Genomic DNA, 25,542 nt, shown 5'->3' on the forward strand with positions numbered 1-25,542 from the left:
TCATTTAACATAATGATTTTTAGATTAACCATATTCTTATATATATCAGTAGAGTTTGTTCCTCTAACTTTTTTAGCCGTTTACCAGTTGATTGACGTTTGGATTTCCCCTGTTGACTGTTAAATGAAGTTGTGACCATCCATGTACATGTCTTTGTATGGACATGTTTTCATTTCTCTTTGGCAGATACCTAAGAAGATAATTGCTAGATCATATTGAAAGTGAATATTCACTTTTTAGAGAATTTCCAAACTCTTCTCTAAAGTAGCTGTGCAGTTTAGATTTATCAGTGGTGTGTAAGAATTCCAGCCACCTGCTTTCTTTTTAACAGTTGGTGTGACCATTTTTTTAATTTTATGTTAACAATTCCAGTGCACATATAGTGATAACTCGTTGTGGTTTTAATTTGCATGTTCCTAATCACTAAAGGTTGAGGGCATGAGGAGAAAGGGGCGACAGAGGATGAGATGATTGGATGGTATCATCGACTCAATGGACATGAGTTTGAGCAAGCTCTGGGAGATAGTGAAGGACAGGCAAACCTGGCATGCTGCAGTCCACGGGGTCACAGAGTCGGACACAACTGAGCGACTGAACAGCAATAACAGTCATTAATGATATCGAGTGTCTTCTTGTGTTTGCCATCCTTATATCTTTTGGTAGAGTGTCTGTTCAACTCTTTTGTCCACCTATTATTGGACTATTTGCATTTTTGTCGTTGAGTTGTGTGTTCTTTTATATTCTGGGTATAAATTCTTTATCAGATAAGTGAAGTGAAGTCACTCAGTTGTGTCCGACTCTTTGTGACCCCATGGATTGTAGCCTATCAGGCTCCTCCGTCCATGGAATTTTCCAGGCAAGAGTGCTGGAGTGGATCACCATTTCCTTCTCCAGGGGATCTTCCTGACCCAGGAATCAAACCCCGGTCTCCTGCATTACAGGCAGACGCTTTACCATCTGAGCCAAAGCGTTTAGCAAATATCTACTCCCAATCTATAGTTTGCTTCTTTGTTTTCTTAACAGTGTCATTTGAAAAACATTTTTAAAGTTCAGTATATTTCATGCTATGTTTTTGTCCTATTTAAGAAAAATTTGAATCACTCAGAGGTCAGCAAACTTTTCTTTAAAGGACTAGTTAGTAAATGTTTCTAGCTTTGCAGACCATATGGTCTCTGTTACAACTACTCAATTCTGCTGTTGTATCACTAAGGCAGACAGTTCCTAAACAAAGGAAGATGACTATGTTATAATAAAACTTTGTTTACAAAAACAGGTGACTGGTTGGATTTGGCCCAACCAGTTTGCTGATTCCTGGAATACCTAAAACCACTATTTTCTCCTCTGTTGTTTTCTAAGAATTTGTTGTTATCCTGTCTCTATTAAATTGCCTTGGCATCTGTGTAGAAAATCAATTAAAAAAAATATCTGAGTCTCTTCCCTAACTTTCTTTTCTGTTCCATTGAATCATACATCTATCTTAAATGGACTTCATCTTTCTGTTTTTATGTCTTGAAATTAGGTGTTTTAAGTACTAACTTTCTTCTTTTTAAAGTTTTTTGGCTACTATAGGTCTTTGGCACTTCTGAATAAATTTTAGATTCAGCTCAGCAGTTCATATGAAAAAGCTTGCTAGAATTATTCTTTTTCTTCTTACTTTCTTCCCTCTGTCCTTTGTTGTTGATAATTTCCCTTACTATCTTCAAGTTCATGGATTTGCGGCCTACTCATGGCGTTTCCTTTCTATATTGTTTTGAACTAATTCCCTTAATTTTACTGTTAATTTGATAAAATTGTTTGATTTTAATGAGTTAACTTATAATCCCTGCTATTATAAATTATGCTCTTCTTTTCTATCAAATGAGTTTTTATTGGATATCCAAATATACAGATTACTACATTAAGCAAACCCCTAAACAACAACATTAAGCAAAGGAAACAGCAATAATAAAAACTCAGAGGTAGAGAAGCTCAGGACTTACAGGGTTAGCACACATTGTCCACTTTGTAAGAGAACAGTATGAAAGAAGATACAAACCACAATCATATCTTCTTTCTGAGATACTTAAGAGTCAACTGAGAGCCCTATTGCTACATGCTGCCCTGAGCCAGGAGAGGGAATTAACTAGGGAAATTGTAGAGAAAGTAAGGAGGAGGAAGAGCTGACAGAAAGGGAGGAAAGACGAATGAAAGACAATAACCTGACTTCTTATATACTTTGAGTTTGACATGTAGTTGAACATTCAGGTAGAATATCCAGAAGGCCATTAAAAATCTAAGTTCAGAAATTGCAGAATGACTGGAAACAGATTTGTTAGCCATCATTTATTACACCCTCAAACATTTACTGAATGCTTACTGTGTGCCAGACAGTTATAGACTGAATGTTTGTGTTTCCCAACCCTTCCCTCTGCCCCCCAGGAATACATGTCCTTCTCTCATGCAAAAAACATTTAGTCCAACCCCATAACCAGTGCTGACTGAACATGTGAAACCAGGCAAGTTAGGTGGTTCCATAGTACAGTGGTGGGACAGGCATAGGAAAGACATTTCAAAACCAAGAGAGAAATCAGAAAGAAGGAATGGATGGTGTATCCCAAGCAGGTCTAAATTTAACAAAGCAATTTCAAAAGATTTTCAGGCCCAAGAATACGCCTCTTAGGTTCAATCCTCTGGCTCCTAGATGCACTAGGGAGCATCTAGTGGGATGGTAATTTCACACCCTTTCAGCTGGTCAGTCAGTCAGTTCAGTCACTAAGTCACGTCCAACTCTTTGTGACCCCATGGATTGCAGCTCATCAGGCTTCCGTGTCCATCACCAACTCATGGAGCTTGCTCAAACTCATATCCATCGAGTCAGTGATGCCATCCAACCATCTCATCCTCTGTTGTTCCCTTCTCCTGCCTTCAATTTTTCCCAGCATCGGGGTCTTTTCCTATAAGTCAGGTGGCCAAAGTATTGGAGCTTTAGCATCACACCTTCCAGTGAATATTCAGGACTGATTTCCTGAAGGATTTACTGGTTTGATCTCCTTGCTGTCCAAGGGACTTTCAAGAGTTCTCCAGTACCACAATTCAAAAGTATCAATTCTTCGGCACTCAGCTTTCTTTATAGTCCAACTCTCACATCCATACGTGACTACTGGAAAAACTATAGCTTTGATAGATGGACCTTTGTTGGCAAAGTAATGTCTCTGCTTTTTAATATGCTGTCTAGATTAGTCATGTCTTTTCTTCCAAGGAGCAAGCAACTTTTAACTTCATGGTTGCAGTGACCATCTGCAGTGATTTTGGAGCCCAAGAAAGTAAAGCCTCTCACTGTTTCCATTGTTTCCCCATTTGCCATGAGGTGATGGGATCGGTTGCCATGATCTTCATTTATTGAATGTTGAGTTTTAAGCCAGCTTTTTCATTCTCCTCTTTCACTTTCATCAAGAGGCTCTTCAGTTCCTCTTCACTTTCTGCCATAAGGGTGGTGTCATCTGCATATCTGAAATTATTGATATTTCTCCCAGCAATATTGATTCCAGCTTGTGCTTCATCTAGCCTGGCATTTCGCATGATGTACTCTGCGTATAAGTTAAATAAGTTAAATAAGCAGGGTAACAATATACAACCTTGATGTACTCCTTTCCCAATTTTGAACCAGTCTATTGTTTCATGTCTGGTTCTAAATGTTGCTTCTTGACCTGCATACAGGTTTCATAGCAGGCAGGTAAAGTGGTCTGGTATTCTCATCTCTTGAAGAATTTTCCACAGTTTGTTGTGATCCATACAGTCAAAGGCTTTGGCTTAGTAAATGAAGCAGAAGTAGATTTTTTTTCTGGAATTCTCTAGCTTTGCTTTCTCTGAGCATTACTTTGCTAGCATGTGAGTGCAATTGTGTGGTAGTTTGAACATTCTTTGACATGGTAGTTTGCCTTTCTTTGGGATTGGAATGAAAACTGACCTTTTCCAGTCCTGTGGCCACTGCTGTGTTTTCCAAATTTGCTGGCATATACAATGCAGCACTTTTCCAACATCATCTTTTAGGATTTGAAGTAGCTCACCTGGAATTATATGACATCACTGACTCGATGGACGTGAGTTTGAGTAAGCACCGGGAGTTGGTGATGGACAGGGAATCCTGGCGTGCTGCAGTCCATGGGGTTGCAAAGAGTCAGACACGACTGAGTGACTTAAGTGAACTGAACTGAGCTTTGTTCATACTGATGCTTCCTAAGGCCAACTTGACTTTGAACTCCAGGATGTCTGGCCCTAGGTGAACGATCACGCCATCGTGGTTATCTGGGTTATGAAGATCTTTTTTGTATAGTTCTTCTGTGTATTTTTCCCACCTTAGTATCTTCTTCTTTTAGGTCCATACAGTTTCTGTCCTTTGTTTTGCCTGTCTGCGTGAAACGATCCCTTGGAATCTCTGATTTTTTTGAAGAGATCTCCAGTCTTTCCCATCCTATTATTTTCCTCTATTTCTTTGCATTCATCACTGAGGAAGGCTTTCATATCTCTCCTTGTTATCCTTTGGAACTCTGCATTCAGATGGATATATCTTTCCTTTTCTCCTTTGCCTTTCGCTTCTCTCCTTTTCTCAGCTATTTGTAAGGCCTCCTCAGACAACCGTTTTACCTTTTGCTTTTACTTTCCTTGGGGATGGTTTTGATCACTGCCTCCTGTACAATGTTATGAACCTCTGTCCATAGTTCTTCAGGCACTCTATCAGATCTAATCCCTTGAATCTATATATATCTTCCACTGTATAATCGTAAGGGATTTGATTTAGGTCATGGAGAAGACTCTTGAGAGTCCTTTTGACTGCAAGGAGATCCAACCAGTCCATTCTGAAGGAGATCAGCCCTGGGATTTCTTTGGAAGGAATGATGCTAAACCTGAAACTCCAGTACTTTGGCCACCTCATGCGAAGAGTTGACTCATTGGAAAAGACTCTGATGCTGGGAGGGATCGGGGGCAGGAGGAGAAGGGGACAACAGAGGATGAGATGGCTGGATGGCATCACTGACTCGATGGACATGAGTCTGGGTGAACTCCAGGAGCTGGTGATGGACAGGGAGGCCTGGTGTGCTGCGATTCATGGGGTCGCAAAGAGTTGGACACGACTGAGCGACTGAACTGAACTGAACTGAATGGTCTAGTGGTTTTCCCCACTTTCTTCAATTTAAGTCTGAATTTGGCAATAAGGAGCCAAATTGGCTTCATGATCTGAGCCACAGTCAGCGCCCGGTCTTGTTTTTGCTGACAATATAGAGCTTCATCTTCAGCTCCAAATAATATAATCAATCTGATTTTAGTATTGACCATCTGGTGATGTCCATGTGTAGAGTTGTCTGTTGTATTTTTGGAAGAGGGTGTTTGCTATGACCAGTGCATTTCTTGGCAAAATTCTGTTAGCCTTTGACCTACTTCATTTTATACTCCAAGGCCAAACTTGCCTGTTACTCCAGATATCTCTTGACTTCCTACATTTGGATTCCCGTCCTCTGGGATGAAAAGGATATCTATTTTTGGTGTTAGTTCTTGAAGGTCTTATAGGCCCTCATGGAACCGTTCAACTGCAGCTTCCTCAGAATTAGTGGTTGGGACTTAGACTTGGATTACTGTGATATTGAATAATTTGCCTTGGAAACAAATGAAGATCATTTTGTCATTTTTGAGACTGTACCCAAGTACTGCATTTTAGACCCTTTTGTTGACTGTTAGGGCTACTCCATTTCTTCTAAGGGATTCTTGCCCACCATAGTAGATGTAATGGTCATCTGAATTAAATTCACCCATTCCAGTCCATTTTAGTTCACTGATTCCTAAAATGTCGATGTTCACTCTTGCCATCTCCACTTTTGCCAAACTTCCACTGGAAGTTTGACCACTTCCAATTTACCTTGATTCATAGACCTAACAATCTAGGTTCCTTTACAGCATCATGTTTTACTTGCATCACCAGTCATGTCCACAACTGTGGGTTGTTTTCACTTTGGTTCTGTCTCTTCATTCTTTCTGTAGTTATTTCTCTACTCTTCTCCAGTAGCATATTGAGCACCTACTGACCTGGGGAATTCATCTTTCAGTGTCATATCTTTTTGCCATTTCATACTGTTCATGGGGTTCTCAAGGCAAGAATAATGAAGTGGTTTGCCATTCCCTTCTCCATTAAACCTTGTTTTGTCAGAACTCTCCACCACGACCCCTCCATCTTGGGTGTCCCCACATGGCATAGCTCATAGTTTCATTGAGTTAGACAAGGCTGTGATCCGTGTAATCAGTCTGGTTAGTTTTCTCTGGTTGTGGTTTTCATTCTGTCTGCTCGCTGATGGATGAGAACAAGAAGCTTGTGTCCTTCCTTGGGAAGGACAGGCTGTGGGTAAAACTGGGTCTTGCTCTGGTGGGTGGGCGGAGCTGTGTTCAGTAAATCTTTAATCCAATTTTCTGCTGATGGGTAGGGCTGTGTTCCCTCCCTATAGTTTGGCCTAAGGCCAAACTATGGTAGGGGTAATAGTGGTAATGGGTCCTCCTTCAAAAGAACACACTGGGCTCTCAAGACCTTTGTAATCACTGCTCCTGACCCCGCAGCAGGCCACTGTTGACACACACCTCCACCAGAGACTCCCAGACACTCACAGGCAAGTCTGGCTCAGTCTCTTATGGGGTCACTGCTCCTTTCTCCCAGAGAAGGCGATGGCACCCCATTCCAGTACTCTTGCCTGGAAAATCCCATGGACAGAGGAGCCTGGTAGGCTGCAGTCCATGGGGTCGCTAAGAATCAGACACGACTGAGCGACTTCCCTTTCACTTTTCACTTTCATGCATTGGAGAAGGAAATGGCAACCCACTCCAGTGTTCTTGCCTGGAGAATCCCAGGGACGAGGGAGCCTGGTGGGCTGCCGTCTGTGGGGTCACACAGAGTCGAACATGACGAAGTGACTTAGCAGCAGCAGCAGCTCCTTTCTTCTAGGTCCTGGTACACACAAGGTTTTGTTGTGCTCTCCAAGAGTCTGTTTTCCTGGGGTTCTCAGCCCTTTTGCTGAATCCCCAAGTCAGAAAATCTGTTGTGAGCCCTAGAACTTTGGCAGCATTGCAAGAACTTCTTTGGTATAGTTGTTCTCCAGTTTGTGGGTGGTGTATTGGCGGTTCTATAGTGGCGCTAATGGCGACCTCCTCCAGGAGGACTCACGCTGCATGCCCCGCCTCCCAGGTCTGCTGCAGCCAGAGCTCCTGCCCCTGAGTCAGGTCACTGCTGCCCCATGCCTCTGCAGGAGACACTCAAAGGCAGGTCTGACTCAATCCCTTGTGGGGATCACTGCTGCTTTCCCTCAGTCCTGGTGTGCACAAGGTTTTGTTTGTGTCCTCCAAGCATCGCTGGCAGTTCTGAGGTTTGATTCTAAAAGTGATTTCGCCCCCCTACCATCTTGTGGGGCTTCTCCTTTGCTCTTAGATGCAGGGAATCTTTTTTTTGGTGTGATTCAACGTTCTCCTGTTGATGGTTGTTCAGCCGCTAGTTGTGATCTTGGTGTTCTTGCAGGAGAAGATGAGTGCACGTCCTTCTACTCTGCCATCTTGTCCACGGATCCTGAATCTAAAACTTTAGAAAAAATGAAAGGAATAAATCTTTATGACTTTGGGTTAGGCAATAGTTTCTTAATACAACACCAAAAGTACAAGCAACAAAAGAAAAAAAAAATAAACTGGACTTCATCAAAATTAAAAAGTATTTTTGCATCAAAACACACTGTGAGAAGTGAAAAGACAAAACCACAGAATGTGAGAACATATCATATATACAATAAGGGTCTAAAACCCAGAATAAAGAAATAATTGTCATAACTCAACAACATAAAGAACCCAGTTAAAAAGTGGGCAAAGTATATATAGACATATTTCCAAAGAAGATATACAAGTGTCCAAAACTAACACATGAAAAGAAAGTCAACATCATTAGTCATCAGATGTAACTTGAAACTACAGTGAGATACTACGTCACACCTACTAAGATAGCTATTTTTTCAATAAAGAAAGAAAAAATGTTAGGATGTGGAAAAATTAGAACCCTCAAACATTGTTGGTAAGAATATAAAATGGTGCAGCCACTGTGGAAAACATTTTTGTAGTTCCTGAAAAAGTTGAACTGATTTACTCTATGACCCTTTCCTAGGTATATATCCTAGAGAAGTGGATATATATGTTCACATTAAAACTCAGGCATGAATATTCATAGCTGCTTTGTCATAACAGCCAAAAAGTAGAAACAATCCAGATGTCTACTAACTGATGAATAGATAAACAAATGTGACATATATCCAATCAGTGGAATATTATTCAGTAATAAAACAAAATGAAATACATACAGCCACATGGATGAACCTTGAAAACACCACGCTAAGTGAAATAAACCAGATCCAAAAGGTCATGTGTTATATAATTCTATTTAAATTAACTGTCTAGACTAGACTAATCCATAGGACAGAAAATAGATTATCGATTGCTAGGACTAGGAGAAGGGGGAATGGGTAGTGACTGCTGAATGAGTGTACTGTTTCTTTTGGGAGTGTTGAAAATGTTCTGAAAGTAAATAGTGGTAATGGTTGCACAACTCTCAATATTCTAAAATTCACTCAACTGCACTTTAAAATACTTAACATAATAAATTTTGTTTTATGTGAATTTTATTTCAATTGAAAGTACTTAATATATGTACATATTAATATATGTATATTTATTATTTATATATTAAAACATAACCTTTAGATGAATGTTACTAGTTAGAGTGTATTTTCTATACCTATTTTGAACATTTTCCTCTTTAGAAAATGAGCATCTATTTTATCAATACTGAAATTAGAATCATTGTAATTTTCCTCTTATAAAAGTTTTTGAAATGGTGAAATGTCCACCATAGGAGTAGATGCCTATTTAATAAGATATATAAGGAAATGGTCACCTATTTTTATACTCTCATCTTGTTTACATGTCTTAGCCATATTAATAAGAGGTCTCTAATATTTTAGGTCTAGTTCTTTAATACTATACACCTTAATATTAGAACATTTCTATTCCAGATTGATATATTTTAACTAATGAGAGACAGTGTGGTATACATTTTAAAAATACACACTGTCTCTTTTGAAAAAAATTTTTTAATGTTTTTGTTGTTGAGTTTTGACCTTTGTCATAACTGTTATTACAAATGTTCCTTAGATTGAAAAAAATGCAAATATTTATACTAAATGCTACCTAATATTGACAATACAAAATGTGTGGCTATGAGTTAAAGTTAGGACAGTGATTTGACTGAATTCTCACAATCAAACATTTATTGAATGCTTGACATGTGGCAGGTACCATTCTTTGCATTTATATTTTTAGCTCATTTATTACTTACAACAAACCAATGAAGTAAATACTACTATCTGCATTTTTCCAGTTTTGAATGGAGATGTGTAGAGGTACTACAGGTGGTCAGGGTAACCACAGATACAGCTCTACTGCAAAGTCAGGATTTGAATCTGAACAATCTGGTTGCTAAATTCAAACTTATAACCTCTATGCTATGTTGAACTATACACATACATTTGTTTCCATTGGAAAAAATGTTACTTTCTGTTTTGTAAGAAATGAATGCTTTGCTAGGTATGATGTATTCAGAGTTTTAATCATACAACTAGTGGAGAAGGCAATGGCAACCCACTCCAGTACTCTAGCCTAGCAAATCCCATGGGCGGAGGAGCCTGGTAGGCTGCAGTCCATGGGGTTGCTAGGAGTCGGACATGACTGAGCGACTTCACTTTCACTTTTCCCTTTCATGCATTGGAGAAGGAAATGGCAACCCACTCCAGTGTTCTTGCCTGGAGAATCCCAGGGATGAGGGAGCCTGGTGGGCTGCTGTCTATGGGGTCACACAGAGTCGGACACGACTGAAGCGACTTAGCAGCAGCAGCAGCAGTGTCTAATACTAGCATATATTATAGAGTGAATCCACTGTGAGATCTTTTAGGAGGTTACTCTAAAATATATTATGGTTACTATAATTTTTAGTTGACACAATTTTAAGCATCAGATCAGATCAGATCAGTCCCTCAGTTGTGTCTGACTCTTTGCGACCCCATGAATCGCAGCACGCCAGGCCTCCCTGTCCATCACCAACTCCCGGAGTTCACTCAGACTCACAAGTATAAGTAAATTTAATCCTGAAAGGTATAAATTGCAGCTTACACTAATTTATGAAGACATACAAGATTATGTTTACTAATCCAAATGCTTCACTTTATGATTATAGCTGATAAAAAACAAAATTACTGATTGTGTTTTCCTTCTCCAAAAAGTGTGTGTACTCTTCACAAAACAATGTTTTCTATATGTTTTCTTGTAGCCACTCAGTAGGTCATTTTGTAGGTCAGCTTCTAAGTAAGGAAAATGGGAATTCTTTGTCTCTTCATTTAATCAGAGATTTTAAATTCTATTTTCTTTGTTAAAGTTCTAGTCATAGGCTTGCAGGTGCAAAACTAATGTTTGATATGGGCAAAATAAATGTCTTTATTGTTAGTTGTTACTTCACCCATTTTTTTGGTGAATGAGTTTTTTAAATTCCAGAATTACAAACCAGTAAACAGATTACGCACATGCTGTATTTTTACCTTGTGGCAAACCTAACAATAATTACATACAACATAAAAGTGCTAATTCTAAACTTTAAGAGTGTAAAATTTTCTTGATGATCGTAGTGTCTAGCAACAGCATTTGATTTTTGCTAGTATAAAAATTTGAATTTTTTTTTCAAATTCTAGTTCATTAGTAAAAAGTTTAATTTCACATTTAATACTGTGTAATTCTTTCTCTACTGTAGAAATATCGATATTGTCATGATATTATGCTTGAGTCAATTTTAAAGTGTCAATTTTTAATACATTGGAAAGTTCTAATATTATGATTTAAGAAAATAGTCACTTTTTTTTTTTTTTTACCACAGATGCTTAATAATGTGTCATTCTGTTTTCTTAGAAACTTCCTGCACCATTAATTGATGATAACTATAAAAAAGAATGTGATGAAGATGTATGCAGTCATAAAATGGAACCTGACATTAAGATGAAAATAGCTTGGCGTTACCAGTTTTTACCCAAGATGGAGGCAAGTCAATAAACTCTCTCCAAAATTGGCAAATATATTTGTTTTCATTTTATAGAATCTCTTGTGATATACTTGTTACTCTTTAAATGCAATACAATGTTTATTTGTTTATTTAAATAATTACTTATTTGTAGAGTATCTTATCTAGATGACTTTTTTTTCCAAATTTTATTGTGAAATAATTGACATATGTTACTTTATAACGTTAATGTTTACAGCATGATGGTTTGACTTACATAAGTTGTGAAATGATTGCTACAATAGGTTCAGTTAACATCCATCATCCCATATGGATAAAATGAAAAGAAAAAGGAAAAGATATTTCTCCTTGTAATGAGAATGCTAGGATTTACTCTCTTAGCTTTCCTATATATTATTCAACAGTTTTAGCTACAGTCATCATTATGTACATTATATCCGTAATAGTTATTGTTCAGTTACCCAGTCATGTCCGACTCCTTGCGACCACATGGACTGCAGCACACCAGGCCTCCCTGTCCGTCACCATCTCCCAGACTTTGCCCAAGTTCATGTTCATTGCATCAGTGATGCCATCCAGCCATCTCATCCTCTGACAATTTCTTCTCCTTCTGCCCTCAGTCTTTCCCAGCCTCAGGGACTTTTCCAATGAGTTGTCTGTTCACATCAGATGATCAAAATACTGGAGCTTCAGCTCCAGCATCAGTCCTTCCAGTGAATATTCAGGGTTGATCTCCCTTAAGATTGACTGGTTTGATCTCCTTGCTGTCTAAGGGACTTTGAGGAGTCTTCTCCGGCACCGCAGTTCGAAGGCATCAACTCTTTGGTGTTCTGCCTTCTTTACAGTCCAGCTCTCACAACCCCATGTGACCACTGGGAAGACCTTAGCCTAAACTATATGGACCTTTGTCAGCAGAGAAATGTCTCTGCTTTTCCATACACTATCTAGGTTTGTCATTGCTTTCCTGCCAAGAAAGTAATCGTCTTCTGATTTCATGGATGTGGTCACTGTCCGCAGTGATTTTGGAGACTGAGAAGAGGATATCTGTCACTATTTCCACGTTTTCCCCTTCTCTTTGTCATACAATAATGGAGTTGGATGCCACTATCTGAGTTCTCAGTTTTTTTAATATTTAGTCTTAAGCCAGCTCTTTCACTCTCCTCCTTCACCCTCATCAAGAGACTCTTTAGTTTCTTTTCACTTTCTGCCATTAGAGTGGTGTCATCCACATATCTGAGATTGTTGATGTTTCTCCTGCTTCTCTTGATTCTGGCTTTTAACTCATCAATCCTGGCATTTCTCATGATAGGCTCAGTGTATAGGTTAAACAAATGGGGTGACAGCAGACAGCCCTGTCGTACTCCTTTTTCAATCTTGAGCCAATCAGTTTTTCCATACATGTTTCTAACTGTTGCTTCTTGACCTGCATACATGTTTCTCAGGAGACTGGTAAGATGGTCTGGTATTCCCATCTCTCTAAGAACTTTCCACAGTTTATCATGATCCACACAGTCAAAGGCTTTAGCACAGTCGATGAAACAGAGGTAGATGTTTTTCTGAAATTCCCTTGCTTTCTGTATAATCCAGGGAATGTTGGCAATTTGATCTCTAGTTCCTTTTTCTTTTCTGTAACCCACTTGGACATCTGGAATTTTTTTGTTCACGTAATGCTGATGCCTAGCATGCAAGATTTTAAGCATGACCTTACTAGAATGGGAGATGGGTGCAGTTGTCCAGTGGTTATCGCATTCTTTGGTACTACTGTTCTTGGGAGTTGGGATGAGGATTGACCTCTTCAGTCCTGTGGCCACTGCTGGGTCTTCCAGATTTGATGACATAATGAATACAAAACTTTGACGGCATCCTCCTTTAGGGATTTGGATAGTTCTGCTGGAATTTCATTGCATCCACTAGATTTATTAGCAACAGTGTTCTTGAGACCCACTTGACTTCCCACTCCAAAATGTCTGGCTCTGGGTGACCAAGCATACCATCATAGTAATCCAGTTCATTAAGATCTTTTTTATACAGTTCTTCTGTGTATTCTTTCCATCTCTTCTTGATCTCTTCAGCATCTACTAGGTCTTTACAATTTTTTCCTTTATTGTGCCCATCTTTGGGCAGAATGCTTCATTGATGTTTCCAATTTTCCTGAAGAGATCTCTAGTCTTTCCCCATTAGTTGTTTTCTTCTATTATTAAGCACTGTTCATTGAAGAAGGCATTCTTTTCTCTCCAAGTTACTCTTTGAAACTCTGTTTAATTGGATGTACCTTTCCCTGTCTCCCTTGCTTTTTGTGTCTCTTTGTTCTTCCGCTATTTGTAAAGCCTTGTGTAACTCAGTGAAGCTATGAGCTATGCAGTGCAGGGCCACCCCACATGGACAGGTTATAGCAGAGAGTTCTGACAAAACGTGATCTACTAGAGGAGGGAATGGCAAACTACCCTAGTATACTTGTCGTGAGAACCTCATGAACTGTATAAAAGGGCAAAAATATATAACACCAAGAGATGAGTCCCTTAGGTCTTAAGGTGTCCAATATGCTACTGGGGAAGAACAAAGGAGAATTACCAATAGCACCAGAATGAATGAAGTGGCTGAGCCAAAGCATATACAATGCTCAGTTGTGGATGTGTCTGGTGACAAAAGTAAAATCTGATGCTGCAAGGAACAGTATTATATGGGAACCTGGAATGTTAGGTCAATGAATCAAGGAAAATTGGATGTGGTCAAGCAGGAGATGGTAAGAATAAACATCGACATCCTAGGAATCAGCGAACTAAAATGGACAGAAATTGGTGAATTTAATTCAGATGACCATTATATATACTACTGTGGGCAAGAATCCCTTAGAAGAGAGAGTAGCCCTCATAATCAACAAAAGAGTCTGAAATACAGTACTTGGGTGCAACCTCAAAAATGACAGAATGATCTTAGTTTATTTCCAAGGTAAGCCATTCAACATCACCGTAATCCAAGTCTATGCTCCTACCACCAGTGCTGAAGAAGCTGAAGTTGACCAGTTCTATGAAGACCTAGAAGACCTCCTAGAACTAACACCTAAAAACAGTGTTCTATTCATCTTTGGGGATAGGAATGCAAAAGTAGGAAGTCAAGATATACCTGGAGTCCTGGAGTAACAGGCAAGTTCAGCCTTGGAAAACAAAATGAAGCAGGGCAAAGGCCAACTGAATTCTGCCAAGAGAATGCACTAGTCATAGCAAATACCCTTTTTCAACAAGACAAGAGACAACTTTACACATGTACATCACCAAATGGTCAATACTGAAATCAAATTGATTACTTTTTTTGTAGCCAAAGATGGAGAAGCTGTATACAGTCAGCAAAAACAAGACCTGGAACTGACTGTGGCTTAGATCATCAGCAAAATTCAGCTTAACTAAAGAAAACCAGGAAAAAAGACTAGGCCAGCCAGGTATGACTTAAATCAAATCCCATATGAATTCACAGTAGAGGTGACAAATAGATTCAAGGGACTAGATCTAGTTAACAGTGTGCCTGAAGAACTATTAACAGAGGTCCATAACACTATACAGGAGGAGGTGATTAAAACCATCCCAAAGAAAAAGAGAGCAGAAATGGTACGGACCTAACAGAAGCAGAAGATATTAAGAAGAGGTGGCAAGAATACACAGAAGAACTATACAAAAAAGATCTTCATGACCGAGATAACCATGATGGTGTGATCACTCACCTAGAACCAAACATCCTGGAATGTGAAGTCAAGTGGGCCTTAGGAAGCATCTCTACGAACAAAGCTAGTGGAGGTGATGAAATTCCAGTTGAGCTATTTCAAATCCTAAAAGATGATGTTGTGAAAGTGCTGCACTCAACATGCCAGCAAATTTGGAAACCTCAGCAGTCGCCACAGGACAGTTTTTATTCCAACCCCGAAGAAGGGCAATGCCAAAGAATGTTCAGACTACCGCACAATTGCACTCATCTCACACTCTAGCCAAGTAACGCTCAAAATTCTCCAAGCCAGGCTTCAACAGTACGTGAACCGTGAACTTCCAGATGTTCAAGCTGGTTTTAGAAAAGGCAAAGAAACCAGAGATCAAATTGCCAACATCCATTGGATCATTGAAAAATCAAGAGAATTCCAGAAAAACATCTACTTCTGTTTTATTGACTACGCCAAAGCCTTTGACTATGTGGATCACAATAAACTGGAAAATTCTGAAAGAGTTGGGAATACCAGATCACCTGACCAGTCTCCTGAGAAATCTGTATGCAGGTCAAGAAGCAACAGTTAGAACTGGTCATGGAACAACAGACTGGTTCCACATTGGGAAAGGTGTATGTCAAGGCTGTATATTGTCACCTTGCTTATTTAACTTACATGCAGAGTACATCATGAGAAATGCTGGACTGGATGAAGCACAAGCTCGAATCAAGATTGCCGGGAGAAATATCAATAACCTCAGATATGCAGATAACACCACACTTATGGCAGAAAGTGAGGAAGAACTAAAGAGCCTCTTGATGAAAGTGAAAGAGGAGAGTGAAAAAGTTGGCTTAAAACTCAGCATTCAGAAAACTAAGATCATGGTATCTGGTCCCATTACTTTATGGCAAATAGATGGGGAAACAATGGAAAACAGTGACAGACTTTATTTTCTTGGGCTCCAAAATCACTGCAGATGGTGATTGCAGCCATGAAATTAAAAGGCACTTGCTCCTTGGAAGAAAAGTTATAACCAACTTTGACAGCATATTAAAAAACAGAGACATTACTTTGCCAACAGAGGTCCATCTAGTCAAAGCTATATTTTTTCCAGTAGTCATGTATGGATGTGAGAGTTGGACTATAAAGAAAACTGAGTGCCTAAGAATTGATGCTTTTGAACTGTGTTGTTGGAGAAGACTCTTGAGAGTCCCTTGGACTGCAAGGAGATCCAACCAGTCCATCCTAAAGGAAATCAGTCCTGAATATTCATTTGGAAGGACTGATGCTGAAACTGAAGCTCCAATGATTTGGCCACCTGATGCGTAGAACTGACTAAATTGAAAAGACCCTGATTCTGGGAAAGATTGAAGGTGGGAGGAGAAGGGGACGAAAGAGGATGAGATGGTTGGATGGCATCACCATCTCGATGGACATGAGTTTGAGTAAGCTCCAGGAGTTGCTGATGGATAGGGAAGCTTGACGTGCTGCAGTCCATGAGGTTGCAAAGAGTCAGACAGGACTGAGCAAATGAACTGAACTGAAGGCAAAATGGTTATCTGAGGAGGCTTTACAAATATCCATAGTACTTATTTATTTATTTACTTTTCAACCACCTTCCTCCAATTCCCCCTCCCACTACCCTCTACCTTTGGTACCCAACATCTAATCTTTTTTTCTATAAGTTAGTTTCTGTTTTATTTGCTTTTAGATTCCACATGTAAATGAGATTTTACAGCATTTGCCCTTTTCTGTCTGACCTATTTCGCTCAACATAATGCCACTAAGTTCCATCCTCGTTGTTGCAAATGACAGGATTTTCTCATTTTTTAAAGACTAAACAACATTCCAATATATATATATCACAACTTCTTTATTCATTTATCCATCAGTTGACACTTAGGTTGTTTCCATTTCTTAACTATTGTAAATAAAGCTGCTATGAACTTGGGGCTGCAGATACCTTTTTGAGTTAGTGTTTTCATTTCCTTTAAATATATTCCCAGAAGTATAATCACTGGATCCTATGGTAGTTCCACTGTACCAATTTACAATCCCACCAACACAGGACATCCATGCCAGCATTTGTTCTCTCTCTACCTTTCCCATGATGGCTATTCTAACAGGCGTGAAGTAATTATCTTAGCAACTTAGCATTGTGCTTTTAGCTTGCATTTCTGTAATGACTAGTGTTGTTGAGCATATTCTCATGTACCTGTTGGCCTTTTTAGTATCATCTTTGGAAAAATGTCTATTCAGATCCTTTCTCCATTTTTTTTTTCTTTACTATTGAATTATATGAGTTTTTAAATACATTTTGGATATTAACCCCTTATCAGATACATGGCTTACAAAAATTTTTTCCCAGTCCATAGATTATTTTTTCACTTTGTTGATTGTTTCTTTGGCTGTAAAGAAACTTTTTAGTTTGATGTAGTCAAATTATTTATTTTTTAGTTTGTTGCATATGCTTTAGGTATCAAATCCACATACATTACCAAGATCCATGTCAAGGAGTTTTATTCTTATGTTTTCTTTTAGGAGTTTCATGATTGCAGGTCTTACATTTAAGTCTTGAATGTGTTTCAAGTTAATTTTTGTGAGTGGAGTAATATAGGGGTTCACTTTCATTCTTTTACATTTCAATTTCCAGTTAACCCCATACTATTTATTGAAGAGAACATCTTTTCTTTTTTGAGTCTTCTTGGCTACCTTGTCAAACATTAGTTGACCATGTATGCTTAGGTTTATTTCTGGGCTTTCAAGTGTGTTCCAGTGTTCTATTTGTTTTTATGTCAATATCATACTGTTTTGATTAATATAGCTTTATCATATAGCTTGAAATCAAGAAGTGTGTTGCATCCTGCTCTGTTCTTCTTTCTCAAAATATCTTTGGCTTTTGACAGTCTTTTGTGGTTTCATATAAATTTTAGTAGTGTTTTTTCTACTTCTATAAAAATTGCCATTAGAATCTTGATAAGGATTGTACTGAATCTACGAATCAAGGGTCCTCAACCTCCAGGCCACAGCCTGCTGGTACTGCCTGTCAGGTCAGGGGTGACATTAGATTAAAAATAAAATGCACAATAAATGTAATATGCTTGAATACCCAAAATTATCCCTCCCTGACCTGCCCCAGTCCGTGGAAAAATTGTCTTCCACAAAACTGGTCATTGGTGCCAAAAATGTTGGAGACCACTGCTGTAAATGACGTCTGGTAGTATTAACATTTTAACAATATTAATTCCACAATCCATGAACATGTAATACCTTTCCATTTATTTGTATCTTCTTCAGTTTCTTTCATCAGTGTCTTATAGTTTTTATAATAGAGATCTTTCACCACCTTGGTTAAATTTACTTCTAAGTATTTTATTGTTTTTGATGTTATTGTAAATGGGATGATATTTCCTAAAGATTACTGAGTCCATGCAAGCCACAACTACTGAAGCCCATGCTCTACAACAAGAGAAGCTACAGCCTTGAGAAGCCATTGCACCACAACTAGAGAAAGCCCTTACACCAAACAAAGACCCAGCACAACCAAATAAATAAATAATATAGAAAGGAATGGGCTCACACATTTAGAAAACAAAAATAAATACATGGCACACTATCAATCACATTACCTTCCTGCCAGCCTCAGACACAACCTTAGAATTCTCTGTGGAGTGTCTGGGTGGTTCCTACCAGTTAATGAGAATTTGAATTATGAGGTGAAATCCATTATAAGCCCACATTATGAAAATATAAACTTCTCAATATTGTATTCAAGATTTATACCACCTAATCCAAGCCTACCTTTTTGGTCTGTATCCTGTGTGTTCATAAAACATTATATTCACCCATGCTGTGACAACTGCTTTATGTGAATTGCTTGTATTTCTGCTGGCGATGCTTTTCACTTTTTCACCAACTCATCCTTCTCCAAGGGTAAATAATATGTAATTATCTAATTTCTTATATTTGTTTCTGTAATACCACATGTATTTTAAAGAACTTTTATACATTGTTTTTAATTAGTTGGTAGTATAATTCTTTTCTCCACCAGAAAGAATTCTGTATAGGGCAGGGAGCTTGTTTTATTTTCTCTTGTATATCTAGCACCTGTATTAATGCCATTTATTCATTCAGTCAGAAAACACTGATTAAGCATCAACTGTATACCAAGTATAAAATGTGTTGTAATTGGCATATATTAAGCAGTGGTTAATAGTTCTAATTCAGATGGGAATGGTGTTTGAATAGTATCATTTTTAAGTGTGATTTAAGTGACTGTGAACAAACTACAAATTGGAGAGGGAATACTTGCAGCTCATAAAATAGAATAACAAATAGTCTACCGTCTCAACTTTTAAGAACAGAAAAAATTATAAAGAAAAAAATTTAGGTGGCTCTTAAACATAAGAACAATTGCCAAATTTCAGTTATAATAAAAGAAATGCAAATTAAAGCTAAATTAAAATTAATTTAATACAAATTAAAACCTGCCATTTTTCTCTTACTAGGTTGTCAATAATCTAAAATGTTTGCTAAGACATTAATTAGCAAAAACAGGAAGAAACTAGTACTCTTATTCTTTGCTGGTAGAAACGTAAATGGCTTCTGTGGAGGGTAATTTGTCAGTATCCTTCAAAATTTCAAAAACTTGTACCCTTTGATTTTTTATTGGAAATTTACATCATTAATATACTTACTCAGGTGTAAAATTCAGTATGCATGACCTGTATATGAGGCATGTTTTTTATAGCAAAAAATTAGAAATAGTCTAAATGTCCATCAGTAAGCAACTAGTTGGAGAAGGCAATGGCACCCCACTCCAGTACTCTTGCCTGGAAAATCCCATGGACAGAGGAGCCTGGTAGGCTGCAGTCCATGGGGTCGCTGAGGGTCGGACACAACTGAGCGACTTCACTTTCACTTTTCACTTTTCTGCATTGGAGAAGGAAATGGCAACCCACTCCAGTGTTCTTGCCTGGAGAATCCCAGGGACGGGGGAGCCTGGTGGGCTGCTGTCTATGGGGTCACACAGAGTCGGACACAACTGAAGTGACTTAGCAGCAGCAAGCAACTAGTTAAATAAACTATGGTAAATGTGTGCGGTAGAAAACCATACATTTGTATTAAAAAAGTAAAAGAAATCTCAGCAGTCAGAAATTGTTGCAGAGATAGCTTAGAATGTGAATGAGAACTGGGTATAAGAGGCCAGAATAAATGTAGTTGTTCTGCTTGGAAAATGGGAATTGATTTATAAGGATTAAAACAAACAACGTAGGATTTACACTTGAGAACCCTAATGGCAAAAACTTATGTAATCTGTAATCTGGCAGATTCATTTAAGTAACTGGGCTTAAGGATGACTTTTGTAAAAAGTAACCGTATTTGTAATTTTTCTGCTGGTGTGTTCTGAAAGACATTAAGAATATAAACTCTAAGTTGAATTTAGGTTTTTGTGTAAAGGTAGTATACCACTTCAGTTTTACTTTATATAAAATACTTGTATGTTCTATTTCCTTTATTTTTAAAACTCTTATCTTGGTTTTGGTCTTTTCATGGTCACTGACATTCTTGAAGTGAAATTGTCAGTGAAGATACGAGTAATTGAAACTTTAAGATTTTTCTTACTGCTTGTAATGAAATCTGTTTCAGTTGGGGAGAAAATTCTTTATTTCTTTATAATTTTAGTTGTTTCTTTCTGTATTGTAATTGCAGACACTCTTCCTACCCCCTTTTATATATGAGTAATACTGCTTATTCTGTTTTTTCCTTTTAGAGTATGGTGTGCTTGAAGTTGTTGCTATGGGAGTAAACTTCTGCAATGTTACACATTTACACGTAAACCTCAGTTTTCAAGGCTTAGAGCTTGAGTGTTTTAGATTTATGATTTTACAATGCTTTTCTCCAGATGATTTACTTTCCCATTTTCTTCAAGACTCCACTAAAATATCACTCTATTGGGAATGCCTTCCTTTGTCACTCTATATAAAATAAAACCACTCTCTCATGCCCTTTCACCACCATATTTTTCTTCAGAGAACTTATCACCACTTAGCATATAGTGTATCATCCATCTCCTCTGACTAGAGTGTGAGTCAGTGGGAGAAAAAGACTTTGACTGTTTTGTTTTCCTGGTGTGTAGTAGGTGCTCAGTAGTTGTTTGTTGACTACATGAGTGAATGAATTATTTGCTGTGTGAATTAAATGTTAAAGTGAGTTAAGTTGCATTAATGAATACACACCAAGTAGCAGCTTATTTTGAATTTACACCTAGTGGACAAGCTTTCATTTACTAGTGTTTATAAGCAAGTTCTATCGAGTTTAGAAAACTAAAGTCATCTTCTGACTTTGCTTTTCTTTGAAATGTCACTAGCCTGTATATTTGCTTATCACGGAAATTTTGTACATGATTTACCAAGACTGATAAACTTTGATGATCACTTGTCATTATCTGCTTTATAAATCCAGACCTTATCTTGCCATTATCAGTTTAAAAACAACAGTAAAACCCCGATTTTCTGTATTTTACTTGAGAAAAAATATAGTTAATACTGCTATGAATAAAGTTTAATCAAGTAATCCAAAACATAATGTAACAGTAAGGCATTCTGTCGATTTTCAGAGATGCCTTTTAATATAAATTATCTCTCAGTTCTAAGAATATAGTCCTATTCCCATTTAGGGAATGCAAATAAGAATCAGAATCAGATCAGATCAGATCAGTCGCTCAGTAGTATCCGACTCTTTGCGACCCCATGAATCCCAGCATACCAGGCCTCCCTGTCCATCACCAACTCCCAGAGTTCACTAAGACTCACATCCATGGAGTCAGTAATGCCATCCAGCCATCTCATCCTCTGTCGTCCCCTTCTCCTCCTGCCCCCAATCCCTCCCAGCATCAGAGTCTTTTCCAGTGAGTCAACTCTTCACATGAGGTGGCCAAAGTACTGGAGTTTCAGCTTTAGCATCATTCCTTCCAAGAAATCCCAGGGCTGATCTCCTTCAGAATGGACTGGTTGGATCTCCTTGCAGTCCAAGGGACTCTCAAGAGTCTTCTCCAACACCACAGTTCAAAAGCATCAATTCTTCGGCACTCAGCCTTCTTCACAATCCAACTCTCACATCCATACATGACCGCAGGAAAAACCATAGCCTTGACTAGACGAACCTTTGTTGGCAAAGTAATGTCTCTGCTTTTGAATATGCTATCTAGGTTGGTCATAACTTTCCTTCCAAGGAGTAAGCGTCTTTTAATTTCATGGCTGCAGTCACCATCTGCAGTGATTTTGGAGCCCCCCAAAATAAAGTCTGACACTGTTTCCATTGTTTCCCCATCTATTTTCCATGAAGTGGTGGGACCAGATGCCATGATCTTCATTTTCTGAATGTTGAGCTTTAAGCCAACATTTTCACTCTCCACTTTCACTTTCATCAAGAGGCGTTTGAGTTCCTCTTCACTTTCTGCCATAAGGGTGGTGTCATCTGCATATCTGAGGTTATTGATATTTCTCCCGGCAATCTTGATTCCAGCTTGTGTCTCTTCCAGTCCAGCGTTTCTCATGATGTACTCTGCGTGTAAGTTACATAAACAGGGTGACAATATACAGCCTTGAGGAACTCCTTTTCCTGTTTGGAACCAGTCTGTTGTTCCATGTCCAGTTCTAACTGTTGCTTCCTGACCTGCATACAGATTTCTCAAGAGGCAGATCAGGTGGTCTGGTATTCCCTTCTCTTTCAGAATTTTCCACAGTTTATTGTGATCCACATAGTCAAAGGCTTTGGCATAGTCAATAAAGCAGAAATAGATGTTTTTCTTGAACTCTCTTGCTTTTTCTATGATCCAGCGGATGTTGGCAATTTGATCTCTGGTTCCTCTGCCTTTTCTAAAACCAGCTGGAACATCAGGAAGTTCACGGTTCACATATTGCTGAAGCCTGGCTTGGAGAATTTTGAGCATTACTTTACTAGCATGTGAGATGAGTGCAGTTGTGCAGTAGTTTGAGCATTCTTTGGCATTGCCTTTCTTTGGGATTGGAATGAAAACTGACCTTTTCCAGTCCTGTGGCCACTGCTGAGTGTTCCAAATTTGCTGGCATATTGAGTGCAGCACTTTCACAGCATCATCTTTTAGGATTTGGAATAGCTCAACTGAAATTCCATCACTTCCACTAGCTTTGTTCATAGTGATGCTTTCTAAGGCCCACTTGACTTCACATTCCAGGATGTCTGGCTCTAGGTGAGTGATCACACCATCGTGATTATCTGGGTCGTGAAGATCTTTTTTGTACAGTTCTTCTGTGTATTCTTGCCATCTCTTCTTAATATCTTCTGCTTCTGTTAAGTCCATACCATTTCCGTCATTTATCAAGCTCATCTTTACATGAAATGTTCCTTTGGTATCTCTGATTTTCTTGAAGAAATCCGTAGTCTTTCCCATTCTGTTGTTTTCCTCTATTTCTTTGCATTGATCGCTGAAGAAGGCTTTCTTTTCTCTTCTTGTTATTCTTTGGAACTCTGCATTCAGATGTTTATATCTTTCCTTTTCTCCTTTGCTTTTCTCTTCTCTTCTTTTCACAGCTATTTGTAAGGCCTCCCCAGACAGTCATTTTGCTTTTTTGCATTTCTTTTCCATGGGAATGGTCTTGATCCCTGTCTCCTGTACAATATCACGAACCTCATTCCATAGTTCATCAGGGACTCTATCAGATCTAGGCCCTTAAATCTATTTCTCACTTCCACTGTATAATCATAAGGGATTTGATTTAGGTCATACCTGAATGGTCTAGTGGTTTTCCCTACTTTCTTCAATTTAAGTCTGAATTGGGCAATAAGAAGTTCATGGTCTGAGCCACAGTCAGCTCCTGGTCTTGTTTATGCTGACTGTATAGAGCTTCTCCATCTTTGGCTGCAAAGAATATAATCAGTCTGATTTCGGTGTTGACCATCTGGTGATGTCCATGTATAGAGTCTTCTCTTGTGTTGTTGGAAGAGGGTGTTTGTTATGACCAGTGCATTTTCTTGGCGAAACTCTATTAGTCTTTGCCCTGCTTCATTCCTTATTCCAAGGCCAAATTTGCCTGTTACTCCAGGTGTTTCTTGACTTCCTACTTTTGCATTCCAGTCCCCTATAATGTAAAGGACATCTTTTTTGGGTGTTCGTTCTAAAAGGTCTTGTAGGTCTTCATAGAACCGTTCAACTTCAGCTTCTTCAGCGTTACTGGTTGGGGCATAGACTTGGATTACTGTGATATTGAATGGTTTTCCTTGGAAAGGAACAGAGATCATTCTGTCGTTTTTGAGATTGCATCCAAGTACTGCATTTCGGACTCTTGTTGACCATAATGGCCACTCCATTTCTTCTGAGGGATTCCTGCCCGCAATAGTAGATATAATGGTCATCTGAGTTAAATTCACCCATTCCAGTCCATTTCAGTTCACTGATTCCTAGAATGTCGACATTCACTCTTGCCATCTCTTGTTTGACCACTTCCAATTTGCCTTGATTCATGGACCTGACATTCCAGGTTCCTATGCAATATTGCTCTTTATAGCATTGGACCTTGCTTCTATCACCAGTCACATCCACAGCTGAGTATTCTTTTTGCTTTGGCTCCATCCCTTCGTTCTTTCTGGAGTTATTTCTCCACTGATCTCCAGTAGCATATTGGGCACCTACTGACCTGGAGAGTTTCTCTTTCAGTATCCTATCATTTTGCCTTTTCATATGGTTCATGGGGTTCTCAAGGCAAGAATACTGAAGTGGTTTGCCATTCCCTTCTCCAGTGGACCACATTCTGTCAAATCTCTCCACCATGACCCGCCTGTCTTGGGTTGCCCCACGGACATGGCTTAGTTTCATTGAGTTAGACAAGGCTGCGGTCCTAGTGTGATTAGATTGACTAGTTTTCTGAGAGCATGGTTTCAGTGTGTCTGCCCTCTGATGCCCTCTTGCAACACCTACCATCTTACTTGGGTTTCTCTTACCTTGGGCGTGGGGTATCTCTTCACGGCTGCTCCAGCAAAGCGCAGCCATTGCTCCTTACCTTGGACAAGGGGTATCTCCTCACCGCCGCCCTTCCTGACCTTCAATGTGGGATAGCTCCTCTAGGCCCTCCTGTGCCCACGCAGCCACAGCTCCTTGGACGTGGGGTAAGAATAAGAATATGTACACTTAAATAAATAACACTAGCTCAGTAAAGCATAAAGTAGTGCTTCTTCCCATTGGAGGGGTGTATAGTTTGTAGATGCCAACTTTCCTTCATCCTGTAATTTTGATTTTCTCTCCTGTGTGGACACATGTCCTTCTTTCCTATCAAATCATTAAACCAAACCTTGTTTCCTGTTCACCCCAAGGATTGATAAAAGTGAAAAAGTGTTAGTTGCTCAGTTGTGCCCACCTTTGCAAATCCATAGACTAGCCTGCCAGGCTCCTCTTTCCCTGGAGTTCTTTATGCAAGAATAAATACTGGAGTGGGTTGTCATTCCCTTCTCCAGGGAATCTTCCTGACCCAGGGATCAAACCAAGTCTCCTGATTCTGTACTGCCTGAACCACCAGGAGGCCCATGCCCTTCCAAGGATGATGGCCTACAGCCTATTCTGAGACTTAATTTTTTTTAATACTGTAGAGCTCTACTACCAAGGCTTAGAATGGCAATTTATAACAGCATATTAGATCTCTATTATATTAAATCCTCATTACACTTCGGCTTTCCATCTTAGTAGTTCAGCTACAGCAGTCCAGTGATA

At 38.9% G+C, this 25,542-nt stretch overlaps 1 protein-coding gene across 5 annotated transcripts in view; it reads left to right on the forward strand.

The window, feature by feature from the left end:
* Nucleotides 1-25,542, forward strand: part of ELP4 (elongator acetyltransferase complex subunit 4) — a 244,446-nt gene that overhangs the window by 44,771 nt on the left and 174,133 nt on the right. For all 5 annotated transcript variants that reach the window (XM_055549205.1, XM_055549209.1, XM_055549206.1 and 2 more), the window contains exon 4: nucleotides 11,002-11,130. In XM_055549205.1, the coding sequence (XP_055405180.1) occupies nucleotides 11,002-11,130 (129 nt within the window). The remainder of the gene's footprint in view (nucleotides 1-11,001; nucleotides 11,131-25,542) is intronic.

The sequence above is a fragment of the Bubalus kerabau genome, chromosome 15 (genome assembly GCF_029407905.1).
Source record: "Bubalus kerabau isolate K-KA32 ecotype Philippines breed swamp buffalo chromosome 15, PCC_UOA_SB_1v2, whole genome shotgun sequence".
In the NCBI taxonomy this organism is placed as follows: Eukaryota; Metazoa; Chordata; class Mammalia; order Artiodactyla; family Bovidae; genus Bubalus; species Bubalus kerabau.